Source organism: Tarenaya hassleriana, unplaced genomic scaffold, assembly GCF_000463585.1.
Source record: "Tarenaya hassleriana unplaced genomic scaffold, ASM46358v1 Cleome1, whole genome shotgun sequence".
In the NCBI taxonomy this organism is placed as follows: domain Eukaryota; kingdom Viridiplantae; phylum Streptophyta; class Magnoliopsida; order Brassicales; family Cleomaceae; genus Tarenaya; species Tarenaya hassleriana.
The window spans coordinates 7,706,197-7,733,803 of NW_010960187.1; the positions used below are offsets into that span (position 1 = coordinate 7,706,197).

The window sequence follows — 27,607 nt, forward strand, 5'->3', positions numbered from 1 at the left end:
GAAAGAGTAGATCTAAAGTGAGTCGACTCGTTTTTCCACTTAATTTATCATCATTATTATAATTACAATTAGTATTTACATTCTATATTATTTCGTATCACCAAACCGACGAAACACGAACGTCACAAATATGAAAAGCAAACTTTGGGAAAAAAGAATATAATACAAAACCTAATTATGAGAATCCAAATAAATAAATTAAAAAAGTATATTTTTACTAAAAAAAAGTAGATTACAGTATCATTATTTAATTAGTCCATGATTATCTATTAATTTTGTTAGCAAATAAAATTTGGACCGACAGATTTGGAACAGTAGCTTCGATTAAAAAATGTTATGCTTTACCGAAGACGGTACGCACCACTATTAATTACATATGTTTTATTTTTTTCTGTATAAAAAAATAGATTTATTTCTGTGTTTGTAATAAATAATAAATAATAAATAAATAAAGCTTGCTTGTTTAGGCCTTTAGGGTATGGGAATTGGGAAACAGTGATCGATAAGCAACCGAAATGACGTGTTTGTCCTTCGTCAGCTTTACACGCCTCGGAGATTTGAGAGGTATTATGGTAATTCAATCAGATGGGTCCCGAAGCTTTGTAGACAAAAACAATAAATAATAAATTATAAAATAAAAGCCAACGGTCAACTTTGACGTGATTTTTTATTGCTTTATTTTCTCAATATATAAAATAGATGGGGAAAATGAAGGTTTAACCACGAAATTTATTGCTTAGGTTATGTTTTTTCAACGAATCACGAAATGGGCTTTTTCTTTACACCAAAGAAATAGTTTGGTAAAAAAAATTGAAAACCATATCTAGTGGATAAATATGTAAATATAGTATACATTTCTAGTTGAATGATTACATATTTAACAAAAAATTTAATGATTACATAATATAGATTATGAATGGCACGTCTTACTGCCTTAAACTACGTTTTAAGTATACTCATTTTTTGTTAAACAAACAATATGCTCTGTTTGTAAATATTCAATATCTTTGATCGAGATATATATATATATATAGATAATATTTATCATTACGAATATTAATAATACGATTAAAAAATATCATATAATACAAAAAAAAGTGGTGAATCGTTGGATATTTTATTATTCAATATAAAATTTTACAATATTTTAAAAATAAAAATATATAATATCTTATTTAATCAATATAAATATTTGAAATATAAAAATATTATCAAATAATATTATTACAATCTTTTAAAATCTTGTATGATGATCTTTTGTAATAATTTTCTTGTTATCATATTGATTTATCTTTATGCATGCACAATTTAATACTAAATTTTATGATGCATTAGTTTAAATAATTAAAATTAATCCAACAGATCGTGGGCGAGTGGTCAAGCTTGGGGTAGGAGGTAACTTCACCTTGAGGTTGAGTGTTCGATTCCTGACCGGTGGGGAGGAAGGTAATTTCTGGGTTTATATGATCCATATATAAAGGCTACTCCCGAAGGATAACAGTTAGAAGTCCTCTGTTATAAAAAAAAATTAAAATTAATTTTAATAACACTAACTAAGAGTAAATCGTCTAAGTTTGAATAGTTTAATTGGTGAAACGAGTAATTTGTGTGGTAGGTCTTTAATTCGAACCCTACATTTGGATGAATAGCCCATTACAAAAAAAAAATCTGATAGTAATTTCAATATTTACTAAGTAGGTCCGTGTTTGTTTATTTTATATCTATAGTAATTTTGACAACCATGGAATATAAAATTAAGATTATCCTCGGACATCGAACATGCGATTTCATAGAAATTTTATGACATCAAATCCCCACATATTGAAAATTTTGTGTTACACTCCGATTCCGAGGCACGTATTTTCTTCATGCGAATGTTATGTTGTAGGGGCACGTAAGTAATTAAAGCAGCTATATTTTTTTTGTAATCTTATGATACACAGATTAAAAAATAAAACAAAAAAAAAAAGATTTTTATAGAAGAAAAGATTATGCTTTTTTTCCTCACGTAGGGGCCCCTTTAAGGATTCGACAAGTATTAGGAATCCTATGTGTAATTGTGTATTATTATGAAATCCCTTAGGTCCATACATAAAATATGATTTTAAATCTTGAAACTTTATAAATTTTCATGATGATGAATTTTTGTCATTTTAGCTAGCTGAGCAGCGGTTTTTTTTTTACTTTAATCATAAAAATACAAGGATACTCACATTCACGCCCACACATATATATATACACATATACGTATAATGTGTAAATTAACACATACTACACGAAAACATTAGTGTACGCATACTGGATTAAGATGTATAGTGCGTATGTCTAATCACGAACCGGTTTGGTAGAGATGTATAACGAAATACCGTATTATATAAGTCTGCTACGGTCCGGTCCAATACCGTACCAAACATATATTATACGAATCCATGTATACGCACATTATATATATATATATATATATATATATATATATGAAACAAAGAAATAGGTGTGGTGGTGTGGTATAGGGACCGGTTATGGTTAAATGAAGTCACGAAAGCTGTCTCAACCACCAACCTAACCTATTGCCAAGGACCTTTCTTTCTATATCACTCGTCTTAATATCTTTAGTTTATTATTTCATTTCAATACTATTTTTTTTATAATTTCATATTTTTTTTAGTGTATATATATGTACACTCATATGTTATACTACAATTTTTGTAATATTTTTTGTAATGTCATTCCAAGTGTATCTATAAAAAAATAATTTATAACAATAAATCATATAGAGATGAAAAAATCTCATGTGATTTCGTTGAATATTAAACCTTTTAATTAACCTTCAATGTCGAGGGTTTAAATCCTCTTAATGAGCATGTCAGTTATGTGTAATTTAGTTTGGTTTACTTTTTTCATGCGGTTTACAGATTATTACACGAGAGATGATGTTTATCCAGTATCCACCCCGACGATAATAGATATGGATTCTTATCTTATTAAAAAAAAAAATCAGATAGATGTGATATTGGATAAAAATATAGATATTGTACTTTTTATATACATCACATGCTGCATTGTGTTTAAAAGAATATCCGACCACATCAAAATACAATACAAACAACACATTGTAATTCATTAATAGAAATAATTAGATCAAAAGAGTCTAGAAATCAAAACCAAAAAAAAAATGTCAAATAGATTCATGCCTAGGGTGATAAACAAACAGTAGAAATGATGATGAACACATGGGAGCAACCACATGTGGGATGGGGTCTCAAATCCAAATTTTTCACTAAGTACCTAAAAAAAGGGCAATTGGTGAAAGGTGCCATAAGTTTTCGTGCCCATAAACCAGAGAGTGCCACTTTGAGATGATGGTCTCTCTCTCTCTCTCTCTCTCTCTCTCTCTCTTCTCTCTCTCTCTCTCTCTCTCTCACATAATGCATCATCTTATAGTTCCTATCACTACTAAAGAGGATAATCCTTTTGGTGGGTTTGTATTTTCACAAGTTGGTGCACATGTTCATTTATCCATATGCATCATCTTATAGTTCCTATCACTACTAAAGAGGATAATCCTTTTGGTGGGTTTGTATTTTCACAAGTTGGTGCACATGTTCATTTATCCATGGTTCCTCTATACATTTATGAACAAAATAATTATAGAAATTAAGGTCATATATATGCGCATCATATATCTTAGGCTGAAATGATGGGTTAGAAGATTCATTAATGTATTAATGCCGCTTGACGAATTTTGATACATGCATGCATGTACATCTTATTTATGTGTAGGACACGTGTGTATATATATATGTTTATTAGGAAGTTTTATTATATACTATGCATTGAATGTAATGATTTGTGATAGTGTATTGGCAAAAATGATTTGTAATAATTAGTGACATTGCACATTTTCTCAATATATATAGATATAGTCCATACTGTAATAGTTGGAGAGAGGCGTCAATCAACTAAGAAGTAAGAACCGAATGAGATGCCGATGCCTTGTGAGACAAATATGCATTACATGTAATTAAGTAACAATTAATGGTGATAAATGGTCGTTTTAAACACCTAATTAGTCTCTTTTCCATTAACTCTACTCAAAGAGACATTTAATCCTCCCTTAATCAATTATCAATTTATCATTACTTGCTTTTTAAGCTTATCTATAATATATTGTGCTCATTGAGTAATTGCATGCATATATACGTACACAAATCTTAGCTCTTGCATTACCTCGTGTGTGTGTGTGTATTCGATGCGAGATTAAACTTTTTTTTTTAAATCATAATTAACATATCACCAATCGATAAATTAGTTATATTTGGACGTCCGAGCAAATTTTAGGTTTTGGAAAAAAAATTGAACTGATAATTTTGATATTCGGAATTCACACACACATATATATGTGAATGTATATGTATATAACAAAGGTTATTATTGTTCTTATAATATCGGAACCCCATAATCTATCACATTTAAACTCAAATGGGTATTCTCAAATATAAAAATGAGTGTACATACATTAATTGGTATTAAAAGAAAAGAAAAACCAGAAAAGTAAAAAAAAAATTTGGAAGGCTTAGATATTTCTTTATGATAGATAGCTTGAGAAATAAGATAAGTATAATTTCATATGCACATAATAATTTTGCATATTTTTATTTTTTATTTTGATTGCTTTAAGCTCTTTGAGCATGTGAAGTGAAAGGGACTATTTCCTTTATAAAGTCATCTGGCGTATTATTTTCCATAAGATATTCTAAAAATTATTTATATGACAACTCAACACATAATTTCCATTCAAACTTTTACGGAAAATATATGTCTCGATAGATTATAACAACAGTTGGACCATGATAGAACCATTATTTGATATTAGTGGCACAAATTACATATAAAAATATCAAATTCTCCCATACATACATATATATATATATATATGGAAGATAAAAAGTTACTCAAGCTATGCACTTTTTGCCATATATATGTAATCTTGTATATGATTAATAGTTTTTTATACATATGGGATCAAATTAGTTAAATAATGATTTCAATCATATTTTGATTTTATAATGTTTATTTTTTGGATTATATATTTAAAGTTTGATTTGATTTGACTTTTATTATAAAATATTTATTTGAAAAAGTATTTTGTTTATTTAGTAAATTTTTTTATTATTGTTTATTTAATTTGAATTCGAGATTTAAACATAAAATTTAACTGATTTTCAAATTAAATTGTATCGAAATACGGTGTAAAATAGAGTTCTATGACATTTTCATTGATTATGGTGCGATCGATTGGACTAATATACTTTTGTTACATATATCCTAAAATATTAAGATCAGATCTTCGCTGGTCACGAGAAAGACAATTGCTTTGAGATTTTTTTTTTTTTTGTTATTTGTTTTCCTTTTTTTTTTCCTTTTCACGTTTTGTCACAGCATTACAGCATGTGAATAAAAAGCTGAAAAATGGTATCATGTGAATTGTAGAAATAAATAAAATAAGTGGATGAAACGTGAGCACTTCTTTATTTTGGCTTATAAATTATATATATAATTAATAACACAACGAAACTCTCTCTCTCTACTATATATATATATATATATATATATATTGAAGTGAGAACATACATATAGAAATACATAGAATAATTTTAAATATATGGCATGGTCAACTAATATTTTACTATCTATCCATATATCGATATCTCGTCATCTAACCACCGTAATTCGTATTTTCATAAAATCAATGTATATATCTGCGACAAAAAAAAACCCTCAATGTATATTAAAAAAAACTAAAATTTAATATAATTATAATTTATAATATAATATTAAATCGTATATTAGAGATATAAAAGCCTAAGCAGTGAAATGATTGGGAGCATATGGAATAGTGGTCACATGAGCGACAACTCAATGTGCTCACGTGAAGCTGTTTGATCCCATTAACTACTTACTCACCGGTTCGGTTCTCTCCTTAACCGGTCGGTTCTTTCTATAATGAAGAATCATTGGGCTTTTGTATGATATTTTAAATGGGCTCGTACTCATACACGGGCTTTAATATATTAGGCCCATATTACAAATGGGCCACCATGAAGCCATAACTCCAAGCCTGCATAATGAGATTATGGGAATCATTTTTTTTTCTTTTACTTTTTTTTTTTAGTGATGAACCTTCTAGAATTTCAAAATTTCAATGATTTTGGATTTCTCAATATAGTATTTATTACACTCTATAAAATTATTATTTCAAAATTAGGTTTTTAAAACTAGATATTGTGATTATATTCGTCATTAATTAAACTAATTTGTTCTAAAATAACGTTAAGGCGAGGTAAATCCCGGGCAAATACATTATGATTAATAGTTAAAAAAAAAGCCACACTACTGTAAAAAGAAATAGTTGGGAAGAAAACTTGAAAAGTAAATTTCACGTGGTTAAAACACCTACTTCTAATAACTACCATTACAAATATAGCGTTCAGCGTTTGCTTTTGCGTTTCGAATACGCGTTAGCGTTTTACAAAACCGCTTACGAGTCCTAGTGATTATTAAGCAGAGAAGCAATTGAAGACGAAACTTTCATCTATGGCACCAGAAACCGGAACTTCGTTCACCGGCGGCGAAGTCTTTTCCTTCGCCGGCCGTCTTATCGAACCGGAATCCGACGTTCTCATCTTTTTTCCGGCGGTCATGGCGGCTTTTCTCTCCATTCTCCGGCGGACGACGTACTCTTCCGGGATGAAAACGTCCATGGCGTGGAAATGTAGATTTCCGGAAATACCCTTGGACGATGAAGAGAAAGGAGAGTGGTGAAGATGGGAAGTGCTGGGGGTGTTTTCGGAAAAGCAGAAACTTTTTTTGGTTCACTCAAAAACACGATAGCGAGAATTGAAGTGAGGAATTTATACAAAAGGGATGGTTATGTTTCTATGGGCGTTGGGTCGCATGTTTTGGGACAAACATGGTACAAAGGAAAAAAAATCACGTTTTTATTTTTTTAAATATATATATATATATATATATATATTTGCAGAAAAGGTATTTTTTTTGTTAGATTTTAAAGCAGAGCAATTAATGAATTAGGGAGAAAAGGAAACTTTTTTTGCGTGTTTATTCAACATTTATTCACCGACAATTAAACTTACTTTTACATTGTGTTGTATATTGTATTTATAAGAGATGCAACGTACGATACATATTTTAACATCTTTATTAAATATCTTTTTTATTATTGTATTAGGATCGAGAAACACGAAAGAAGTATAAAAATTCAAAATTATAATCAAGGGTCACGAATAAAATATTATACTTTGATACCATATTAAAATTTTGATAATGTGATATTGTATTCTGATATTATATTGAAACTTTGCGTTAAAAAAGATTTTTTGTTTAAAGTTTTTATTAACATTTAAATAAAATCTGGTTTGTTTTTTTTTAAATAAGTGATCAACCCAAAATCATTCTGAATCGATATTTGATTTCATAATAACTCTAGAAATAGATTTTTTCACTTTCGTATATTTTAGATATATAAAATATATAAAAACAACAGGAATATAAAAAAAATTAAAAATTTATAATTGTGAAAGAATCAAAACCTGAGGCCGTGGAATTCTCAAGAGACAGGTGTTGCATGTTTTAGAATGAACCAAGGCTTGTCATGATTTAAATTTTTGTCTTGTTCCTAACGTTAGTTTGGTTAAATTACACTTTTGTCCCTCTCTAAGTGTATGGGAAAGAGGATCAACTGCACAATCGGAAAGGTAGTTATGGAGCATTAGTAAAAATATCTGAAAATATTTTTGGATTAAATTTCGGGTTCGATTTGATTTTAGATACAAATTTGTCGAGTGATAATTGGTACAATAGATAACCGGTACCGAGCCTGTAAACCGATAAAATTAACGAATTCGATGATTTCGGCTAATGATTTGATGAAAGCTGAAGGAATTAATTCGCGGAATCAAGGGGTGGATTATGTGCTAATCAGCTATTAGTCCACAGAAAAAATAAAACTATTAAAAAATGTATTATGTGGTCGGTTTGCCTCTTGATTTGAATATTATTTTTTTTACATGTTAAATTAATCTCTAATGGAAACATACCAAAGTAAATCTCAAACGAATTTTTGGATCAACATTATCCATATTTGTTTTGGTATTAATTAGTAAATTTGAAATTATAATAATATATTTTATAAATTTGAGAGTTATAATAACATATTTTACAAATTTTTAAATAAATTTATCAAACAAAAAGTTTTAAAAATTAGTTTTTCATTAGAAATTTTGATGGGATTAAATAGAAACAATCTCTCGCCTTTTTTTAAGAAACTTGTGCTTATACACGGGCCAAAGTTTTCACATATACAATTGGGCCAATATTAGTGAATCTTTAATGGGTCCAATTTACATTCAGGCCCATTTCAAATTAATTGTGAGCTAATGTATTGACTTTGTTTTTGGTAAATAATGTATTGACTCCTTATAATATTCAATTCCATTTTAATTTCATTATTTGCGTGCCGTCTGATATTTTAGTAGTTACAAAACCAAAAAGTTGGTTACAATTAATTTAAACAAATGGAGGTCGGTTTGAGGATTAATTATTTGTATAACATTTAAATTATTTAATTAACAACGAAATTGTTTTCTTGGAGTTGAAAAAAAGCCGAAGACAAAGATATCAAATCAGATTCGGATATTCATCTAACTTCCATACCTAACATTAAGTCCCCCATAAGCCTCGGAGATCTCCACTTCATCTATAATCTCTTCCATTTTTTTTTCTTTTTTCCAATTATATATTTGAATTTTTTCCAAGTATTCTTCTCTGCAAAAATATAATCTCAGTAACTGTAAGAGGGGAAGAGGAGGAAAATAGGGAAGAAGGAAACCCTAATATGGGACACGATGAACTACTAAAGAAGAAGATCACTTGGGCTTCGAATGAAAGTAAGTACGTGTGCATGTGCATGCATGGATTGTATGCATATGCATACGTTCTCCGAGAGTATGTTTCCCCTAAGAAAACGCTAAAATCGTGGAACTTTGAATTGAAATTGCATTTTCAAATCGGTGATTTTGCGATTTCTTTTTAATATTATGAACTTATATATATATATATATATATACACGTAAGTTGTGATTTGTGTAATTGGATGTATATAGGTGAGGAACTTTATAAAATAGAGAAAGAGAAGAGTCTCGCTTTGATCAAAGCATGGGAAGACAATGAAAAGGCAAGAGCTAACACCAAGTAAGCATTTCCACACACATACACGCGCGCGCGCGCGCACACACACACACACACACACATATATATTGAAATCGATGATTTGCACGTGATAACGCAGGGCTTACAAAGAGCTATGTTGCCTAGATGAATGGGAGAACAAGAAGAAGGCAGCATTAGAGGCCAAGTTGAAAAGCATCGAGGTATGTTGCATATATATCCCTAAATCCTACACCCCCAAATCTTTTATCCTATATTTCTCATTTCAAAAATACAAAATTCGTCCTTTTATATATACACACACAACCAAACTGATCGATTGCTTAAACCCTAATTTTAGGAAGATTTGGAAAGAATGAAGGAGAAATACAACGAAGAATTCAAGAACAAAATACCCGAAATCGAAAAGACGGCGGAAGAGAAAAGGGCAAAAATCGAATCACAAAAGGGGGAAGAAATCATCAAAGTGAAAGAAATGGCCGACAAGCTCAAATCAAGCTCCAAAGCTTATCCACCCAAGAGAATATTCGGATGTTTCTAGAAACTTCTCTTCTGCCTTCTCTTCCCGTTCCTTCGCATCTATACGTACGCACGTGTGTGTACCTACGTGTAATCATGTATAAATACAATTCGATTGATTTATGATCCGTCTCATTATTATTGGAGACATAAATAATATTTTCTCATGCAGATGTTCAATTTCGGGTTATGATGTTCAAATTGGGTTTCTTGAGATCGAAGCAACCGTTAGTTTTCTTTCATCTCAGAGACAACAAAACATGTGTTGCATGTCGGACTAAATAAAATCGAATCTATCTTTTTTTTTTGGTGTAAAAGTCAAAAGAAAATTAGTAAAAATTGGTTAGTAAACCAAATAGTACAGGTAAAAAAAATCTGGAAAAAGAAGGGAAAAAAATCGAAGTTACCATTCTTGAAAATTACTGCGAGTTAACAAGATTTATTTTTTAAAACATAAAAAGTAGCTTTTTTTTCTTCTTTTTGGTGAATTATTACTATTGAAACCCTTCACCCGCCGAGGAAAAAAAAACAGCTGAATTTCATAAATCAAAGCCGAAGTAAATTTCTACAGGCATCATTATCAATATCATCTGTTTTCGATTCATCGAAAACCGTAGAAAGAAACCAACAAAATGATCCAATGTGTGCCCCACTTTCTGCCTAAATTTCGCTTTGCGTGCGTTCTTATCTACTTACAACGAAAGCAACAGACCATAAAAGACCCTCAACTTCCCCCCCTTGATTTGCTCAACCGCCGATCTTCTCCTCTCTCCGGTATCCGAACCAGCAGAAAAGTTTCGATTTTGCGAAGTGGGTTTTGATCCTTTTGGCGCTCCTGCGTTCATTTCGTCGAATTCTCTGAAAATGGGTTCTTCCGGAGAGAAGAATATTTTGGTCACCGGAGGGGCCGGATTCATCGGTACCCACACCGTTGTTCAGCTTCTGAATGAGGGGTTTAGGGTTTCGATCATCGACAACCTGGACAATTCTGTCGTCGACGCTATCGATAGGGTCAGGGAGCTTGTTGGTCCTGGTCTCTCTAAGAAGCTCGAGTTCAATTTGGTAAAAATACAAACCCTTTTCCACTTTCTCTTCCTAGAGCCTGTGATTTTCCCGAGAAAATTCGGTGATGTTGTGATCTTTGCCGTGACATTGTTGCTTTGTTCAACTCGGCTTGAACTTGGCAACAGTAGACGTCAATCCTTTTTCCTTGATTTTACATAAAACAAAGAAATGATTCGATTACGTCCCTGCATTTTCCTTTCCCTGTTTGGTTCCCGGGAAAAGTTGGAGGAGAAAAGTTCTGTTTCTTGTGTTGCATTTACGAGGAGACAGAGCATGCTATTTGTTAAAGTCCTTCGAAATTTCGTGTCTGATCGAATGCAGGGTGATCTAAGAAACAAAGGGGATATAGAGAAAATCTTCTCTCGACAGAAGTATGTAAAAATTTAACCTTTACAACATGCAATTTTCCTGTGAACCATAGATTTTATTTTTTTTAAAAAAATTCTCTGGTTATTTTGCTTTTGCGAGAGAACAGATTCGATGCGGTGATCCATTTTGCCGGTCTTAAGGCTGTGGGAGAGAGCGTTGCAAATCCTCGTCGCTATTTCGACAATAACTTGATTGGAACGATCAATCTTTACGAGACCATGGCGAAATATAACTGCAAAATGGTTAGATTTGATCCTGAATTTTGATTTAATGTGTGTTTTTTTAACTTTGTTCAGATACACATTGATGATTATGTAAATTGTTCTGATGATGGAATGTGCAGATGGTGTTTTCATCATCTGCAACTGTCTATGGCCAACCAGAAAAAATCCCCTGCATGGAAGACTTTGATTTGAAGGCTATGAATCCCTATGGTCGTACTAAGGTGAAGTTTAAATGGTCTGAGTTATTTGATATTTTGAGATTTGGATTTTGAGTCTGTAATCTTGAAATAATTTTCGGATACAGAAGCTCTTAAACTTTGAAAATGCTTTGTCTTGAATGCATAATTTTGAGACCAGCCTCATGTTTTCGTGGTGAATTGTCGGATGTAATTTCAAACCCTTATGTCTTTTTTCTCCCCCTTTTCCTGAATCCTCCTCAACCTCAAACCATGCTCTGTTGCAAACCCATGTGAGAGATCTTGAGATCAGTTTCATCTCATTTTGGTGTTCAACACCTTCTTTGTGTAGCTATTTCTTGAAGAAATAGCTAGAGATATACAAAAGGCAGAACCAGAATGGAGAATCATCCTTTTGAGGTACTTCAATCCGGTTGGAGCCCACGAGAGTGGCAGAATCGGGGAGGATCCAAAGGGTATCCCCAATAATCTCATGCCTTACATCCAACAAGTGGCTGTTGGAAGATTACCTGAACTCAATGTCTATGGTCACGACTATCCTACCGAGGATGGTAGCGCGGTATGTCTTTCTTCCCACCCATTTTTATTGTGTAGTTCATTTTGTAATCCAAATCCAAAACCCATAATTGCTCATTTGTGTAGTGATTTCTTACATAGCTTATGATAGATTGTGAACTACTTTAACATATGATATGCCTTTCCCTTAAGGTTGTTTTATTTTCATGAGGGTGCTTCTGCTACTATTTACAGGTCAGAGACTACATCCATGTAATGGACTTAGCAGATGGTCACATTGCTGCACTGAGGAAACTCTTTGCAGATCCAGAGATTGGTACTTCTATTCTATTCAGAGACACTTCCTTTTAAATGTTCACAAGTGTTTTCTTGACGGTTCTCTGGAGAAAAAAGTTCTTTGCTTTTGGGTGAGTTTCATGTGTTTTTCTCATTCTTATCAGGCTGTACTGCTTGTAATCTGGGGACTGGAAGAGGAACATCAGTGTTACAAATGGTTTCTGCCTTCGAGAAAGCTTCTGGAAAGGTAATGCCTTTAGGTTCCTCGCCTCAAACTGCTAATGCCATATGTAGGTATATGGCTGTACGTATTGATAGAAATTTGCAAAACCACAATGCAGAAAATCCCTGTAAAGCTCTGCCCGAGAAGGCCGGGAGATGCAACTGCTGTTTATGCTTCGACAGAGAAAGCTCTGAAAGAACTTGGCTGGAAGTGAGCTTTTTTTACTTCCATTCACTCGCAAACTTTGCTTCTATTCATCTTTAAAAAGATTGCATTTTCTTTTCATCCTTAAAAAAGTTGCAAAATTTAGAAGTTTTTTGGGATTGTTATAGAAGAAAGATTGAATCTTGCACCTCTGTTGCTAGGACTCATCTTCCAACTACCTTACAAGTTTTTGATTTTGAAAGTAATGTTTAAATGAAGATAACATGGAAAACTTGGTGGTCAAGTGTTTTTCATAATCATTGTGTTGTTTGTTGGTCCAGGGCAAAATATGGAGTGGAGGAAATGTGCAGAGACCAGTGGAATTGGGCAAGCAGGAATCCATGGGGTTACCAGAAAAGGCCTTGAATCTTGGTCTTTTATTCCCCTTTTTAACCACATCTCTACATAAATATCATATAAAATGTGCTCTATTTTCTTTTTCTTTTCCATGTCCTGGTATCATTTTTCACAATTTCTCAATTGGCACTAATAAAAGTCTGGCCAAGTTTCCATACGATCTAATACCAATTCACTTAAGAGACAGGAAGAAGAAGAAAACTTATCTGTGTGAACACAGCCACTAGATCCCTTACCCGACTAAAGCATCATTCAGACTTTCAGCAGAGGATTTTGAATGTGGAAAAGAAAAAAGAGATTGTACAAACCATTCATTAAAAAAATGGCAAAGATATTCACGCCAAGAAGCAAAAGTACAGATATACATAGATAGCCAGCCAGCCACAGGAGTTCTTGGCAGAAGCATAAATGCCTAACAAAATTACAGTGGGAGAGAGCTTTAGACTTGTTCATCTGCGTGGGAGTCGGTGCTCTTGAGGATATTGTACTTACAGAGAGGGCAAGTGGCGTTGATGAAGAGCCATTTGTCTACACATTCGCAGTGGAAATGGTGGCCGCAAGGGAGTTCTCTTAGTTCTACCCCGTCTTCGTAAGCCGACAGACAAATGCAGCATTCCTACATATATGTTCTTGGTGGGTCAGTCATGTTTGATTCATTAAGGAAAGTGAATTTGGCATATCTGATTAAGTTAATGGGCATATGTATAATGTATGTATGTGTGAATGGATGGAGTCATGGAAAAGTTTTGTGTGCTTACAGAGTCCTCCTGTAGCAGAGTATGCTCGATGGGCGTATCTGTGCCGCATTCAGTCATTACTCCCCCGACATTTCCTTGGACTTCATCACTCGCAAGCTTGTCAGTATCACAGACCCGTCGGAAATTGAATTTGGTAAGCTGTTCAATGTCTTCTTTAGTTGCTCCATCCTGCTTCATCACATTACATAGAAGAGTTGATACATGATGTGAGAATGGAAAAGAGTGAAAATCTGAGGGAAGATGAGGTCCAGTCATGACATATGGAAATGTATGTTGAATAAAACTCTAGCTAGGCAGATTAGAGATTATGTTATGCATCAGATCATACTCCTCTTTATATATGGTAATCAGCTTTAAGAAATGGCAAACTAATTATAAGAAAAACCTGATCGGCCACAGCATATAAAACTGCAATGATGCATGGTAGACAGCAGCAAACAGCAATGCCAATCACACAAGCCAGCGCGACACAGAAGACCACAAAGAACACATCGAAACCGAGAAAGACTATACACAACCTGCAGTAAATGAAGCATTTTTTGAACAAGTCAAGGTTGGTTAATATGCTTTGAATATGATTCAGAAGGGTAAAGGAGACAAACCAGTAAAGTTGCGGGGATCCTTGTGCCAAGACTTGACCACCGGCAGATACCCAGTAAAATCCAATGATCCACCAAATGAATGAAAACACCGTGTTGGCAGATTCTAAATGCTTTGCAGCACTGCTTTGGAAATAGTTAGAGAAATAAGAACTCACCCAGAAAAGGCATAATCCTTCCGGAAACACACGAATAGACAAAAGAACAGCACAGAGATGCCAAGTAATAAAGTGATTATCCCGAGCTTCTTTACAGCCGGATAATCATAACTGTTTCCAAAGATTATAAAGATGTTATTTCTGGCACAACACAAAAAGATGATAGTTTTAATTAGCATTATATCGTAAAATTATCTATAGATACTTCCTGTATTAGATGCCAAAGCAGAACTTCAAATAAGAACTCCTACCATTCGGAGAAGGTGATAGAAACTAGCTAATTTTCTAAGCTAACCTATAAATCTGCAATAGCGTATATAAGAAAGCTGTTCAAGTCACCCAAAAGAAGAATCGAGCTTCAGTATATCAAATGCCATATCCAACTCCTTTCTCAGAATATCTACCAACAAAGGACCACATGCTCAACAACTCAAACAAACTCTATCATTACAACCCTTACTCCCAGGAAAGTTCGATACTTTAACTTCACCAAAGACCCCACAGACATAAATCTTCAACGAAGAAACTTAAAAGCCATGTCTCTACATTTTTGTTTTTTATCAGATGGAAGCAACTGCTAATTGAATTCAAAGAACCTCGGCAACATCAATAAACCAAAACTCACACACCATGCAGGTATCTATGTTACTTTCGATTTGAGATACAGACAGGATTCAACCACACAGACAACACATAATATAGGATACCTGTTGTTTTCTTGCTCATACTGCCCCAATGTCAAGTACCTTTCCTCTGAATTCCTGGTTGAAGGCAAACCTTCTTCATCAATGGAAGAAGATGAAGAAGACGATGCCGAAGACTGGGAACGCTGGCTCCTAGCCCTTCTTCTCCTATACTCCACGCACACGCAAACCATATGCAGGACGCATTGCAACGCATACCCAACGATCCAGACCCTAAGCGGCATGTTTGGCTTCTCATCGCGGCTCAGCACAAGAACAGCCGCAGCGACGGAGACGAACGCCAGATTCCACAGGATGTCGAGCACGACCACAGGCTTCGAATACGCCCAATCGCTCTGCCTCTCCTCCAGCTGCTCGGCCGCCGTCTCCCTCACCAACCTCGACGGCTCCCGCATCATCCGTCCGCTACTCGCTCGCCGGAGAAAACTCGCTGCCTCTCTCAAGCCCTGCCTCCTCACGGATCGCCGACCTCCGCCTCCGCGGCCGCTCGTTTGACCGTTCCCGCCACCTCCACCGGCGCCTCCATTATTGCTTCCGCCGTTCAGAAGTAAAGGCGTCGAATCGATTGCGTCAGAGGAAGGATGGCGAGTCAAAAACGATGACGGGTGCGGTGATGAATTCCCGGTGGTCTCCGTTGACATTGTTTCTTCTCTCCCGTGCTCTGCCCCTTTCTTAGATTCCTCAGAAACCCTAAATCGTTGAAATTCGTATAGCTTTACGCCATCAAAAGTAGGGATTTCCTTCTCAAAGTCGAAATTGGATTGCTAGGGTTTCGATCGTAGAGAGGAGAGAGAGGACGACAATGACGATGGTGCGTGGAATTTTCTGATGAATCAATGAAAGCAGTATTTGATTCTTTGAATCTAAAAATTATTTAGTTATTACGGTTATTTATGTCCCGTCGACAACAAACATGGCTATTCAATACGTAAGGGGCTAAATTGTAATAAATTTTAATAATTTAGTGCACATTTCGTATTATACAATTTCTCAGGCCCTATTATGAAAAATGATCTTATCAAAAGCCCTAGGTCCGTAATTTTCCCTCCAAACAAGTTAAATCCCTAAATCTCATCTCTCGGATCCCTCGAGGCTTCGAGTTCATCGGAGAAGAATCTTCCCTTCGGGACGAAAAGAGCTGCCGATCCTTTTGGTGATTTCTCAATCTCATTTACCAAAGTCTCTTTCTTTTCAATTCAACAGACGTGAATGCATTTGAGATTGAGTTTTGTGCTTATCGTCTTTGATGCTGGTTAGTTCGGAATGAACTGTGAATCATAAGAGGTTCATTTGCAGAAAAAAAATGGTCTTTTAGTTAGGGAACAAGGGATTATGTCAAAGCCCTTGTGATAATATTGTGTTGGAAGAGTAAGAAGCTCGAGTTTACAGCTTATTGTAGAATTTAGCTTTTCCATTTGAGAATGGTGAAGTACATTTTATTCATCTTTCACATGTGCCATGCTTGTATTTATTGAGCGAGCAGCCTGAACTGGTCACTGTAACTTGCCGGCTTGTTTGTTTTATGACCTTATGCGGTCTCTTTCGATGCCAGTTGAATATGGTAACCATTTGGAAACTGTAATCCGGGGCTTCGAATTGTATCTCCTCCTCCAATCTCCTGCAAACTGCGTTGTTTCAAAGATCAGTAATTATAATCAGCTTCTCTCTTCTTCGAGCACATGAAAGGGGTAATTTAGTGAGGGATTGATTTTTCGAACCTGTACTTTGTGGTCAGGCAGTGAAGGAATACGGCCATCTGCATTTTGGCGAAATCTGCCCCTACACAGAGCCTCATGCCACCACCAAATGCCATGAAATGTTTTGATGCGTTACTGGTTTCCAATCCCTGTTTGATTCCATTTTAAAGTTGCTGATATTTTTGAGGTTGCTTGTGTAAAGGGGTCTAAGAAGTTTGGCTCACCTCCCATCTTGAAGGGTTGAAGATAAGAGGATCTTCATATGTGTCTGGATTCAAATGTACGGCAGGAGGACAGATTATCAGTCCCCAACCGGCTGGAATGGTATAACCTGCATTATCATTGCGAAATCTTTATCGTAAGCTTACAGTTGGAGGCGCTGAGTTAAACTAAATAGATCTTTCTGCATCATGCTTATTCTTACCTTTGAAATGGTAATCTTTCAACGCTTTTCTGAAAAGCACAGGAGCTATATTCGCCAATCTAGCTGTTTCGTTTATGAACTGCATTCAGAAGTTAACATTTGGTTAGAAGAATTGTGTGATCATGCTTACAGGATGCATGATATTTATTGGATTTCTAGACCTACCTGAAAAGTATAGGTCATAGATCTGTATTCTTCCCAGGTAAGTCCAGAGTCCGGATCTTCCCTGTTTCTCAGAATAGCCTCGTGCTCCTCCTGCAGAAAGGAGAAAGAGAAAATGATATTTTGTTTCTAAATTTTCTTTGAGATTAGTGGAAAACCAAAAGTTCGTCAATTTGAATTATAGAAGTGAGAGAGTAATGAGGTTTGTTCGACCGTTAAACGTTTCAGAACTGAAGGGTAGTCTGAGAGAAATTTGATGGCTAGAGTTAAAGCCAGAGAAGTTGTTTCGAAGCTGGCAAAAATCAGGACGAACATCAAATCTAGTGCAATTGCTTCTGTCAGTATTGTCCCCTCTTTCTGCAGTTCTTCAATGACATAATCGTAAAAGTCACTCGGGTTCTTCCGAGGGTTTTCCCGTCTCTCCTTAAGCATATTCTTCAGCATTTGCATTGCCCTTTCCCTCCCCTGGAGAACAAATTTAAGCATCAATACCACATCAGAGAATGGTATGGTTTGAAGTATAAACTTTGGTATTGCAATTGATGATTTACCTTTAGACATTTGTGATAAGCTGTGCCCGGAATGTCCAAAGGTAAAGAGATCAGCCCACGGATGAATGCATCAAAGTTTTCCCTTAGATTCTCTGAGGACTTCTCTGGATCATGGCTTATCAGCTTCTTGGCAGTAAAGTCAAATATCATCTGACAAAGAAGGGGTTCATGTTAGCAGCTTAGGAATCATTCAGAATATTCTATCTGAAGAAAGGAAAAAGATGTTTTGTTTCTCAACTCACTCTTGCGGTTGCATCTTTCAGCTCTATTGAATTCTGAGTAGACCAAAGCCCTAACTTTCTACGTGCAACTTGTTCGATTTCAGGAAGCATCTTCTTGAGACCTTCGTGGCCAACGAGGGTCAGGACCATGTTCTTGAGGTACTTGTACATGAACCCATGCAGTGTACTCAAATTCTGCCTTCCAAAGATCCGAACGAAGGTGTCAGGGTAAGAGCTCTGGAATAATTGCCCCTCTTGTTGGAACACAAAGTAATTGAGCTCAGCATCTGTGGACACGATAACCGGTTGCCCGAACAGGCTAGTCTTGAATATCGGCCCGTATCTGCATGTATCAAAACAAAAAGGTTGAACCATGATACAAAGGATCAAGACTATGGCAAAGAAGAGTAAATTTCTCACTTTCTGGTTCTATCTTTGATGAAGGGTGGGATGTCTGAAGTGATATTTGGCTTGAGGAACTGAAGTGTCTCCCCAAGAAGCGGAAAGGCCATGGAACCGGGAGGCAGAGTTCCATTGCACTTAGGGTTCCTCCATCTGTAAACCCATCTCGTGATGCCTATCAGAAGCAAAGACGCCAAAATGCTCAATGCCCACATCATTGTAAGAGGATTGCAAGTGTTTGGTGTATGTATCTGGTAAACCATACCATATGATGGGTCCTTAAATAGGCAAGTGGCAAGAGGCATTCATGCAACTGTAGATTCCAATGTGTATTGGCCCTAATCCATTGCATCGTGCATTCAGTTAGTTAGAGACTAGGCTTAGCGCGGGGGGTTGGGGAGGAATGTCTGTGCCATTGCGTGAACTCTTAGTCTCGCAGCAAACTCGGCAGGGTGTTTATGATCGGAGAAACACATATATTATAATTGGTCAGAGATCTTAGTTTTGAAGATGTTACCATATCCAGACCATGCATTAGCATGAGTTCAACAACTGTACGTATCATTCCATGCTTTGTGCCGTTTTACTACCATCTCTCTCGTCCTTCTTTGGTTGAATTTCCGTCTCTCGCTCTTCTCTCTGTGTTTTTTCCCCTCACCAGTTATCCAACACAGCGATAATTCAAATAATCCAATGCACTTTTGATACTTTTGTAATGAAACCAAACCATACGATGAATGGAAGTGTAATATATTACGGGTTTTTTTTTAGTTGAACCAATAATATTTTAGGAAAACGAAATATGCGAGTCGTACCAGATATTTACTGTGAATTATCGGAGGATCGTCTTAAGAAAATCACTATTTATCTCATTTGATATTATATACTTTTATACACTCAAATAAACTCTATGGTCTATAAAAATAACCAAAAATTACTTGTATTTTTCATTTTTTTAAATTTCGTATTTATAAAAAAAATTATTACCTCACCCTTCACGCCACCTGGAAAATATTTAAAAATAATAAATAAAAAATTACAACATATACTAACATACGTGTATATATATATATATATATATATGTGAATATATATATTTTTTAAAAAATTTGGAAGTTCACCGGACTTTTGACCCAATTACATCTCCTTGAATACCGGAAAAATCTAGGTAAATATCCCTCACCACAATTAGATTTAAACCCGAAATAAAAACATGTTTTGTCTATTCTTTTATTACTATACCACTTAAATTTTGGTATATACGAATATATATAGGTATATATATGTATGTATATATATGTGTATATATATACAAGTATATATATATATGTATTGTAATTATTTTAACTAATTTTTATTTTATTATGTTTATTAATTTTTTAATATTTAGTAGGTGATAACGACGTGTTGAATTGGTTGGTTTTTTCCTCCGATTTCCGTTTTTCTATTTAGCAAATATTTTATGGCAGAATTTATTAGACTATTTGAAAAATACATGTATAATTTTACCAATTTGATAAACTACGTGATTTATTAGGATGTATAAAATATATTAACAGATCAATGAAAAAATATGTTTCTTTAGTCCATTTGCACTTTTTTTGGCCGTTGTTTTTGCCATCAAAGTCTCTTTGATACAAAACAACGTAATTCCAAAGGGTAATCCCATATTCCCACAAATTTTCGAAAAATATTCTAATTTTCTACATCAATTTTTAATTTGACAAAAAATTACACCAAATTTTAAATATTTCTAAAATCTCACACAAAATCTTAAAATGTGTTGCAATTTTTCTCATATCCATAAACGCCGTTAAGTTCCGTCAATTTTAATGCTGACGTGGTATGTCACATCACACATATTTCATCAAATCATCACATTTCACCACATCATCATACCACATCAGAAAATAAAAAATAAAAAATAAAAAATTTATTAAAATAAAATATTTTTTTTACAAAACTTTTAAAAAAGTTTTAAAATTTTAAAATTTAAAAACAATTACATATACATATATACACACTTATACATATATATATACACAATTATATACATATACATATACAGACATATATATACATCTACATATATATTCACATTCATCTACTAAATATATATATGCATGTCATGTGAATATATATATATATATGCATGGATATATATGTATATATATGAATATATATATATATATATGTATATACTCATATATATATATATTATATTTATGTGTATATATGCAATGGCCGACCCAGAAGAGATTATGAATGGGGTCAAATAATATATATGCTATATTTTTAAAAGAAAAAAAATAAAAACAAAAAAGTGAGAGGACACACACAAAAAATTTTAATGGGGGCATTGTATTGATTTTTATTAAAACTTAATACATTTATAACTAAATTAAAATTAGTCCACCCACGTATATATGTATATGTACATAGATGTGTATGTATATATATATATAAGTGTGTATATATGTATATGTAATTGTTTTTTAAATTTAAAATTTTAAAACTGTTTTAAAAAAAATTATTTTATTTTATTTTATTTTAAATTCTAGAAATTTTTTTATTTTTATTTTTTATTTATTTTCTGACGTGATATGACAATTTGGCGAAATGTGATGATTTGATAAAATATGTGTGACGTGACATGTAATGTCAGCATTAAAATTGACGGAACTTAACGTAGTTTACGGATATGAAAAATTGCAACACATTTTAAGATTTTGTATGAGATTTTGGAAATATTTAAAATTTGGTGTAATTTTTTTGTGAAATTAAAAATTGGTGTAGGAAATTAGAACATTTTCGAAAATTAGTGGGGAATATGGGATTACCCCTAATTCCAAATAACCTAAAAGTTTTATTTACATAAGTAAATTAATTTAGGTTTAAATATCATTAATAATTAGTTTGTAAGAAAAGACCCATAAATTTTGGGCCTTATTACACCACCTGCCCATCTTTGAATATCTATTGGAGTAATCAACCTCCCAATATACGGTTTTTTATATATATAATTTTAATAATTTATTTTGATCTAAATAAATAAAAATTATGGACCTTGGATAATATTTAGACAACTGATGAACAGTTGTGATATATTTATCATACATCCACAACAATGATATGTGACAACTCAAATAGTATGATGTTTCTAATATCTTTACCATATAAATACAATATATATATATATATATATGTATCAAAATATAACGATATAAACTGCATTTTAGCTATTAGGAAAAGTCAAGAGAATTGTGCTACTACATGTGCAATTATATCATTTGCTTAATGTGTGGACAATATGCTTTATGTATAAAGAATGATACTTTTATCAAACTCAACAAAAACCTTTTCAATTGGATAGAAGGAAATGTGACGCATTTTCAAAGTCCTTTGAATCATATAAAACCACACAATCCCAACCCATTTAAAAATCCTACTTACATGAATAAATTAATTTTATCTCTTTTACCCCCAAAAAAAATTAATTTTATCTTAAATATCCTTCATATATATATATATATAAAGTTTTCATCTTATTTGTTTTTTTTTACTTCTAATTGTTTTCTATATTTTCTTATTTATTTTATTACTAATGATAACTGATTATTTCTTTTCTATGTTTATTTTTTAAAATTTAATAATTTATTTTGAGCTGATTAAATAGAAATGATGTAACTTCGCTAATATTTAGACAACTCATCTACAATCTTAATATTTATCATACATACATATACCAAATTACCAATATATCTGATAAAATAAGTAGGAGTGGATATAATATCTGTAATATTCCCAAACATTACGAATGTTGAAATTGTCCTCACCGATTAACACAAGACTTTTCCACGTATTTTTTTTTTGATAACTAGAAAGTTCACCGGACCTTCGACCCGACTACATCTCCCACGTATTTTGTCCCATTTGCACACATCTTTAGAATTATTTTCCAGGAGCTAACTCATCCTAAAACTATTCAAAAAAGAACATGCTTAATTTTGAAGTTCTCTCAATTTATGCAACCCAAAATATAGATGTATCTTGTTAGTATTAGTATCTCAATCAAATTTTTTTAATTATGGTTAACTGTGTAGTTCACAACTCTCGAATCTCTCTCATTCGGTGCGTTCGATTTGTTTTTATGTCCCTACACCTAAAAGTTTGTCAGGAATCATCCTTTATATGTATCATTTTGCATCTGTGATATTCTCTCGCTTCATCAGCATCGGGATGTCACAGACACACCAATTTCCATTAGGTTCGTCCTCAAACCAAACCGTACTGAAAGATTTCTGATTCTAATACCATTTCTAATGCTCTCGAACATTACGGATATTGAAATTATCCTATTAGCTAATAAAGAACATTTCAACGTATTTTGTCATCACTCGCACACATTCCAAAAAATATTTATCAGAAAGTCAACCATTGTAAAAAAATTTCAAAACGAACACACTTAATTTTGAATTTTTTTTAGATAGACAATAAAAATGATAGATATATCTTGTTAGTATAAATAGTTCTTTCTATATTTCTTCTTTGTAAACATACAAAATTTTCATTTTATATGTTTGTTTATACTTCTAATAGTTTTGTATATTTTTTTATTTGATTATTGATTGTAATTGATTACTTTTTTATACGTTTCTTTGACAATTTTAATAATTTATTTTGTATAAATAAATATACATTTCGTATCTTTCTAATAGTTAGTAAAATCTGTAAATTTTTATTCAAAAAAAGTGAGTTGCGCAAGATATGCATGCAATTATTAAGTTTGTAAAAGTCAGGTCAAGAAAATCCTGCGTATATATATCAGTCGCCACATGGCATGCCACATCATCGGTTAATGGACATTTAACATCGTTTTCGGATTGGATATGAAATTATCGTTAAATTGGGTAGTTCATGTATCAATTTGGCACATTTGATAATTTGATATAGTTTTTTGTCGAATTAAAAATTTGTGTAGGAAAAAGCCACATTTTATAAAATTTGTATAGAAAAATGATATTTTCTCTATTTTTTTTAAAATCAAATTCAAAAAAAGCTGTTATTCATGAGAAAGATGTGTGATGTCTTTGAACCATACAAAACATATATATATTTATTTTAAAATTCTAATTGTTTTCTATTTTTTTTCTTTATCTGACTAACTATTTAGTAATTGATTCTTTTTTTTTTAACTTTATAAGTTTCTTTTAAAATTTTAATGATCCATTTTTTTCTATATACATATATTTAGATGGCTAATCAGCCGTTTTAATATTTATCTTAAATTTTAAAATTCTTTTTAACATTTTTTGAAGTACATGTATTCTTGAATTTGTTTATTTTCATTTTGTCGAAGAGATAATTCATTTTATATTTTATTGAGAAAAGTAAGGCTATGAATGAATGTTGTAATTTTCAGATTTTCGAACATTCTTCTTTTTTATAAATAAATATAAATAAAGGTCTAATCATATATGTTCGTTATCTTCTTGTTGGTGGTTACATATTTACATATTTTGTACTATCTTTTGGACATTTTTATCAAATCAAATGTTATCCCCTGCCACTCTTTCGTTTTCCTTCAACTGTATGCATGTTTCTTGTTTATTTGTTTGCATAACTCGTTAATATCTTATTAACTATCTTGTTGGTTATATATTTACATATTTTATATATGTTTAATTTTTATTAAAGGCTTTTCCCTTTCGTTGTCTCTTTCTTACTTATTTGTTTACATAACTCATTAATATCATCTTAGCCTTATTTTGTTTGTTTAAATTAAAAAAAAAATCCAAAACATGTGATCATATTGTAATTTGATCAGTTTAGACAAGTTTATGACTGAGAACTAATGTTAAAAATATCTTTTTCTAGGCAAATTATCAAATAAAATATATTATTGGTGAAGAAAAGATTAAAAAATGATTAAAAACATATTAGCAAGTGGAATAGATTATTGGTAGATAAAATACAAACAGTGATTCAAAAATAAGTTTCAAACTTGAGATTTTTTCGATTTTCAAAATTTCGCTTAGGTTATTAAAATTTAAAAATCTTAAAATTTCGCTAGTTACGCATATACATATACATATATATATATATATTGTCTCATGGGGTTGTTTTCTTTCATTTCTTTTTTCTAAGTTTTTTGTTTATATATTTTCTCCATCTTTTATTTTTTCTATGACTCTATCTTATTGTTATATTTTTTTTTCCTTTTTGAATAAACAAATATTTATAAATATATCATATTTTTTTATATTTTCCTTTTTCCAGTGTTGTTTTCTCATTTTCAATTATTTTGTTTGTCTCTATTGTTATTATTCTTTTAATAAAAAAATTTCAGCTACACAATTTGTTCTATCAATCTTTGAAAACTCAAATCACCAACCGGTCCACTGTTATTTGGGCTCGGCCCTGGCCCTGGCCCTGGACCTGGACCTGGCCCGAGTATATGGCGGCATCATGACGCTACCATTGGCGCGAACGATGGATCAGATCACGTCATCAGAACCTCGCCTTGGCAGAAACGTCGGATACTTGCATTGTGCGCCGAGGCTCTGCCGTCGAACGGACACAGAATCGCCGTCGTCGCCTCCTCTGTCAATATCCGATGTCCGTACAACGGCGGCGAGGATTCTTCTTCGCCATTGATCCGCGATGTGATCTCTCATCTTGTATTTGGCTTTTTGAATTCGGTAGCTCCATTTGATCAGTGTCGTTGTGGATTTCTTCTTGTCGCTCTCTATCTAAATTTTTGAATGAGATCCATACATTTCTTCTGCATTTGTTCTATGGTAGGCTTGGTTGGTTGAGTGAGATTCTGCCGTTTGTTGCAGAATTAGAACAATGGAGGAGTTGGTGATTCAACCAAAAACCTATGAAGTCGTGTTATGTTGTTTTTGTGGCATCTTCCATTGAATCTGGCTATTGTCTCTGGTTTCGGTAAGTTTAGGATGAACTTGTCCTTTGGGCCGTTCCCAGCTTCGTCCACTTCTTCACTTATTCCGCCAACACTGGGGTTCGTTCAAAACGAAAGTGACGAGGGGCTGATGTGCATAATGCATATTCATTTCGAACATCAAGATCATTTATGAGGTGAAGGGACGGGGGATTAATAAAGCCCCATCACAGAATCTTACTGTTCCATTTGGGAGTGTTAAGCTACATTTTCACTGATCCTTTGGGTGAAATCTTCTCTTTCTCAATCTCATTTACCAAAAACAGAACAAACATTAGACATTGAGTTTCGTGCTTGTTGTCTATGATGTTGGTTAGTTCGGGATGAACTGTGAACCAGAGGAGGTTGATTTGCAGAAAAATAGAGTCTTGAAGTAAGAGTACACGGGGTTGTATCGAAGCCCTTGTTGTGATAATATTGTGTTGGAGGAGTAAGAAACAACGTATTGTAGAATTTAGCTTTTCCATTTGAGAATGGTAAAGTACATTTTATTCGTCTTTCACATATGCCATGCTTGTATTTATTGAGCGAGCAGCCCTGTCACTTGCAGGCTTGTTTATTCTATAACTCTATGCAGTCTCTTTCGGTGCGAGTTGAATATGGTAACCATTTGGAAACTGTAATCCGGGGCTTCGAATTGCATCTCCTCGTCCGATCTTATTCCACCTGCAATGTTTCAAAGGTCGATAACTACAATCAGCTTCTCCTTGAGTACATGAAAGGGGTAACTTAGTGAGGGATTGTATTCAAACCTGAACTTTGTGATCAGGCAGTGAATGAATACAGCTATTTCCAATTTGGCGAAATCTGTCCCTGAACAGAGCCTCATTCCTCCACCAAATGCCATGAAATGCTTTGATGCGTTACTGGTTTCCGATCCCTGTGTAGTTCCATTTTAAAGTTGCTGATATTTTTCAGATTCCTTTTGGTAAAAGGTTATAAGACGTTTGACTCACCTCCCATCTTGAAGGGTTGAAGACAAGAGGATCTTCATATATGTCTGGATTCAAATGGACAGCAGGAGGACAGATAACCACTTCCCAGCCCGCTGGAATGGTATAACCTGCATCATCCTCGCTAAATCTTTGTCATAAATGTACAATTTAAGTCACCAAGTTAAACTAAATAGATCTTTTCTGCATCTTGCTTATTCTTACCCTTGAACTGGGTATCTTCCAACGCTTTTCTAAAAAGCACAGGAGCTATATTTGCCAATCTAGCTGTTTCGTTTATGAACTGCATTTAGAATTGAACATTTGGTTAGAAGATTTGTGTGATCATGCGTAGAGTATTCACGATATTTATTGGATTTCTAGAGGTACCTGAAAAGTATAGGTCATCGATCTGTATTCTTCCCAGGTAAGTCCAGAGTCCGAAACTTCCCTGTTTCTCAAAATACCCTCATGCTCCTCCTGCATAGGGGAGAAAATGGATGACCAAAATTTCATCATTTTGTCTTATAGGAGTGACGGAACAATGAGGTTTTTCCTACCGTTAAACGTTTCAGAGCTGAAGGGTAATCCGAAAGAAATTTGATGGCTAAAGTTAAAGCCAGAGAAGTTGTTTCGAAGCTGGCGAAAAGCATGGAGAATATCAAATCTAGTGCAATTTCTTCTGTCAATATTGACCCCTCTTTCTGCAGTTCTCGGAGGACATAATCAAAAAAGTCGCTCGGATTCTTCCGTTGGGTTTTCCGTCTCTCATTAAGCATGTTCTTCAGCATTTTCATCGCCCTTTCCCTACCCTGGAAAACAAATTTGAGAGTTATAAT

The 27,607-nt window shown here is 33.4% G+C and overlaps 5 protein-coding genes and 2 long non-coding RNA genes across 11 annotated transcripts in view; 4 read left to right on the forward strand and 3 right to left on the reverse strand.

The window, feature by feature from the left end:
• Window positions 1-8,801: 8,801 nt before the first annotated feature.
• On the forward strand, window positions 8,802-9,966 carry LOC104818080 (remorin). Its single transcript, XM_010547537.2, has 4 exons — window positions 8,802-8,966; window positions 9,183-9,270; window positions 9,368-9,449; window positions 9,587-9,966. Exons 1-4 carry the CDS (start codon window positions 8,915-8,917, stop codon window positions 9,785-9,787), a joined length of 423 nt encoding a protein of 140 aa, XP_010545839.1. The 5' UTR covers window positions 8,802-8,914; the 3' UTR covers window positions 9,788-9,966.
• Window positions 9,967-10,465: 499 nt separating this feature from the next.
• LOC104818090 (bifunctional UDP-glucose 4-epimerase and UDP-xylose 4-epimerase 1-like) lies at window positions 10,466-13,354 on the forward strand. The gene is made up of 9 exons (XM_010547547.2): window positions 10,466-10,827; window positions 11,152-11,201; window positions 11,306-11,441; window positions 11,543-11,644; window positions 11,952-12,179; window positions 12,371-12,452; window positions 12,577-12,659; window positions 12,754-12,845; window positions 13,121-13,354. Exons 1-9 carry the CDS (start codon window positions 10,630-10,632, stop codon window positions 13,203-13,205), a joined length of 1,056 nt encoding a protein of 351 aa, XP_010545849.1. The 5' UTR covers window positions 10,466-10,629; the 3' UTR covers window positions 13,206-13,354.
• Window positions 13,355-13,483: 129 nt separating this feature from the next.
• LOC104818161 (E3 ubiquitin-protein ligase At1g63170-like) lies at window positions 13,484-16,280 on the reverse strand. Of its 4 annotated transcripts, none has more exons than XM_010547634.2 (5): window positions 15,419-16,280; window positions 14,557-14,676; window positions 14,340-14,472; window positions 13,955-14,125; window positions 13,484-13,812 (listed from the first exon to the last, which is right to left on the reverse strand). In XM_010547634.2, the coding sequence occupies exons 1-5, from the start codon at window positions 16,054-16,056 to the stop codon at window positions 13,636-13,638; spliced, it is 1,239 nt and encodes a 412-aa protein (XP_010545936.1). In that variant the 5' UTR covers window positions 16,057-16,280; the 3' UTR covers window positions 13,484-13,635. The 4 variants fall into 4 exon arrangements, with proteins under 4 accessions (XP_010545936.1, XP_010545928.1, XP_010545919.1 ...); XM_010547626.2 differs by having other exon boundaries at window positions 13,955-14,122; window positions 14,557-14,679; XM_010547617.2 differs by having other exon boundaries at window positions 14,557-14,679.
• A 172-nt stretch (window positions 16,281-16,452) lies between these two features.
• Window positions 16,453-19,007, forward strand: LOC104818153. 2 transcript variants are annotated; one of them, XR_772612.1, is made up of 5 exons: window positions 16,453-16,568; window positions 16,968-17,060; window positions 17,151-17,436; window positions 18,575-18,698; window positions 18,915-19,007. It is a non-coding gene; the product is annotated as an uncharacterized LOC104818153 (long non-coding RNA). The 2 variants fall into 2 exon arrangements; XR_772611.2 differs by lacking the exon at window positions 16,968-17,060 and having other exon boundaries at window positions 16,455-16,568.
• Window positions 16,575-19,490, reverse strand: LOC104818145 (cytochrome P450 87A3-like). The gene is made up of 9 exons (XM_010547602.1): window positions 18,891-19,490; window positions 18,492-18,813; window positions 18,250-18,399; window positions 17,912-18,163; window positions 17,702-17,791; window positions 17,537-17,615; window positions 17,337-17,443; window positions 17,134-17,261; window positions 16,575-17,040 (listed from the first exon to the last, which is right to left on the reverse strand). The coding sequence occupies exons 1-9, from the start codon at window positions 19,175-19,177 to the stop codon at window positions 16,944-16,946; spliced, it is 1,512 nt and encodes a 503-aa protein (XP_010545904.1). The 5' UTR covers window positions 19,178-19,490; the 3' UTR covers window positions 16,575-16,943.
• A 5,768-nt stretch (window positions 19,491-25,258) lies between these two features.
• LOC104818141 lies at window positions 25,259-26,338 on the forward strand. Its single transcript, XR_772609.1, has 2 exons — window positions 25,259-25,573; window positions 25,715-26,338. It is a non-coding gene; the product is annotated as an uncharacterized LOC104818141 (long non-coding RNA).
• The window catches only part of LOC104818132 (cytochrome P450 87A3-like), a 2,531-nt gene continuing 1,091 nt past the window's right edge, over window positions 26,168-27,607 (reverse strand). The window contains exons 4-9 of the mRNA XM_010547591.2: window positions 27,329-27,580; window positions 27,159-27,248; window positions 26,994-27,072; window positions 26,793-26,899; window positions 26,589-26,716; window positions 26,168-26,502 (exon numbers count right to left, since the gene is read on the reverse strand). Coding sequence (XP_010545893.1) covers window positions 26,406-26,502; window positions 26,589-26,716; window positions 26,793-26,899; window positions 26,994-27,072; window positions 27,159-27,248; window positions 27,329-27,580 — 753 coding nt within the window. The 3' untranslated portion in view covers window positions 26,168-26,405. The remainder of the gene's footprint in view (window positions 26,503-26,588; window positions 26,717-26,792; window positions 26,900-26,993; window positions 27,073-27,158; window positions 27,249-27,328; window positions 27,581-27,607) is intronic.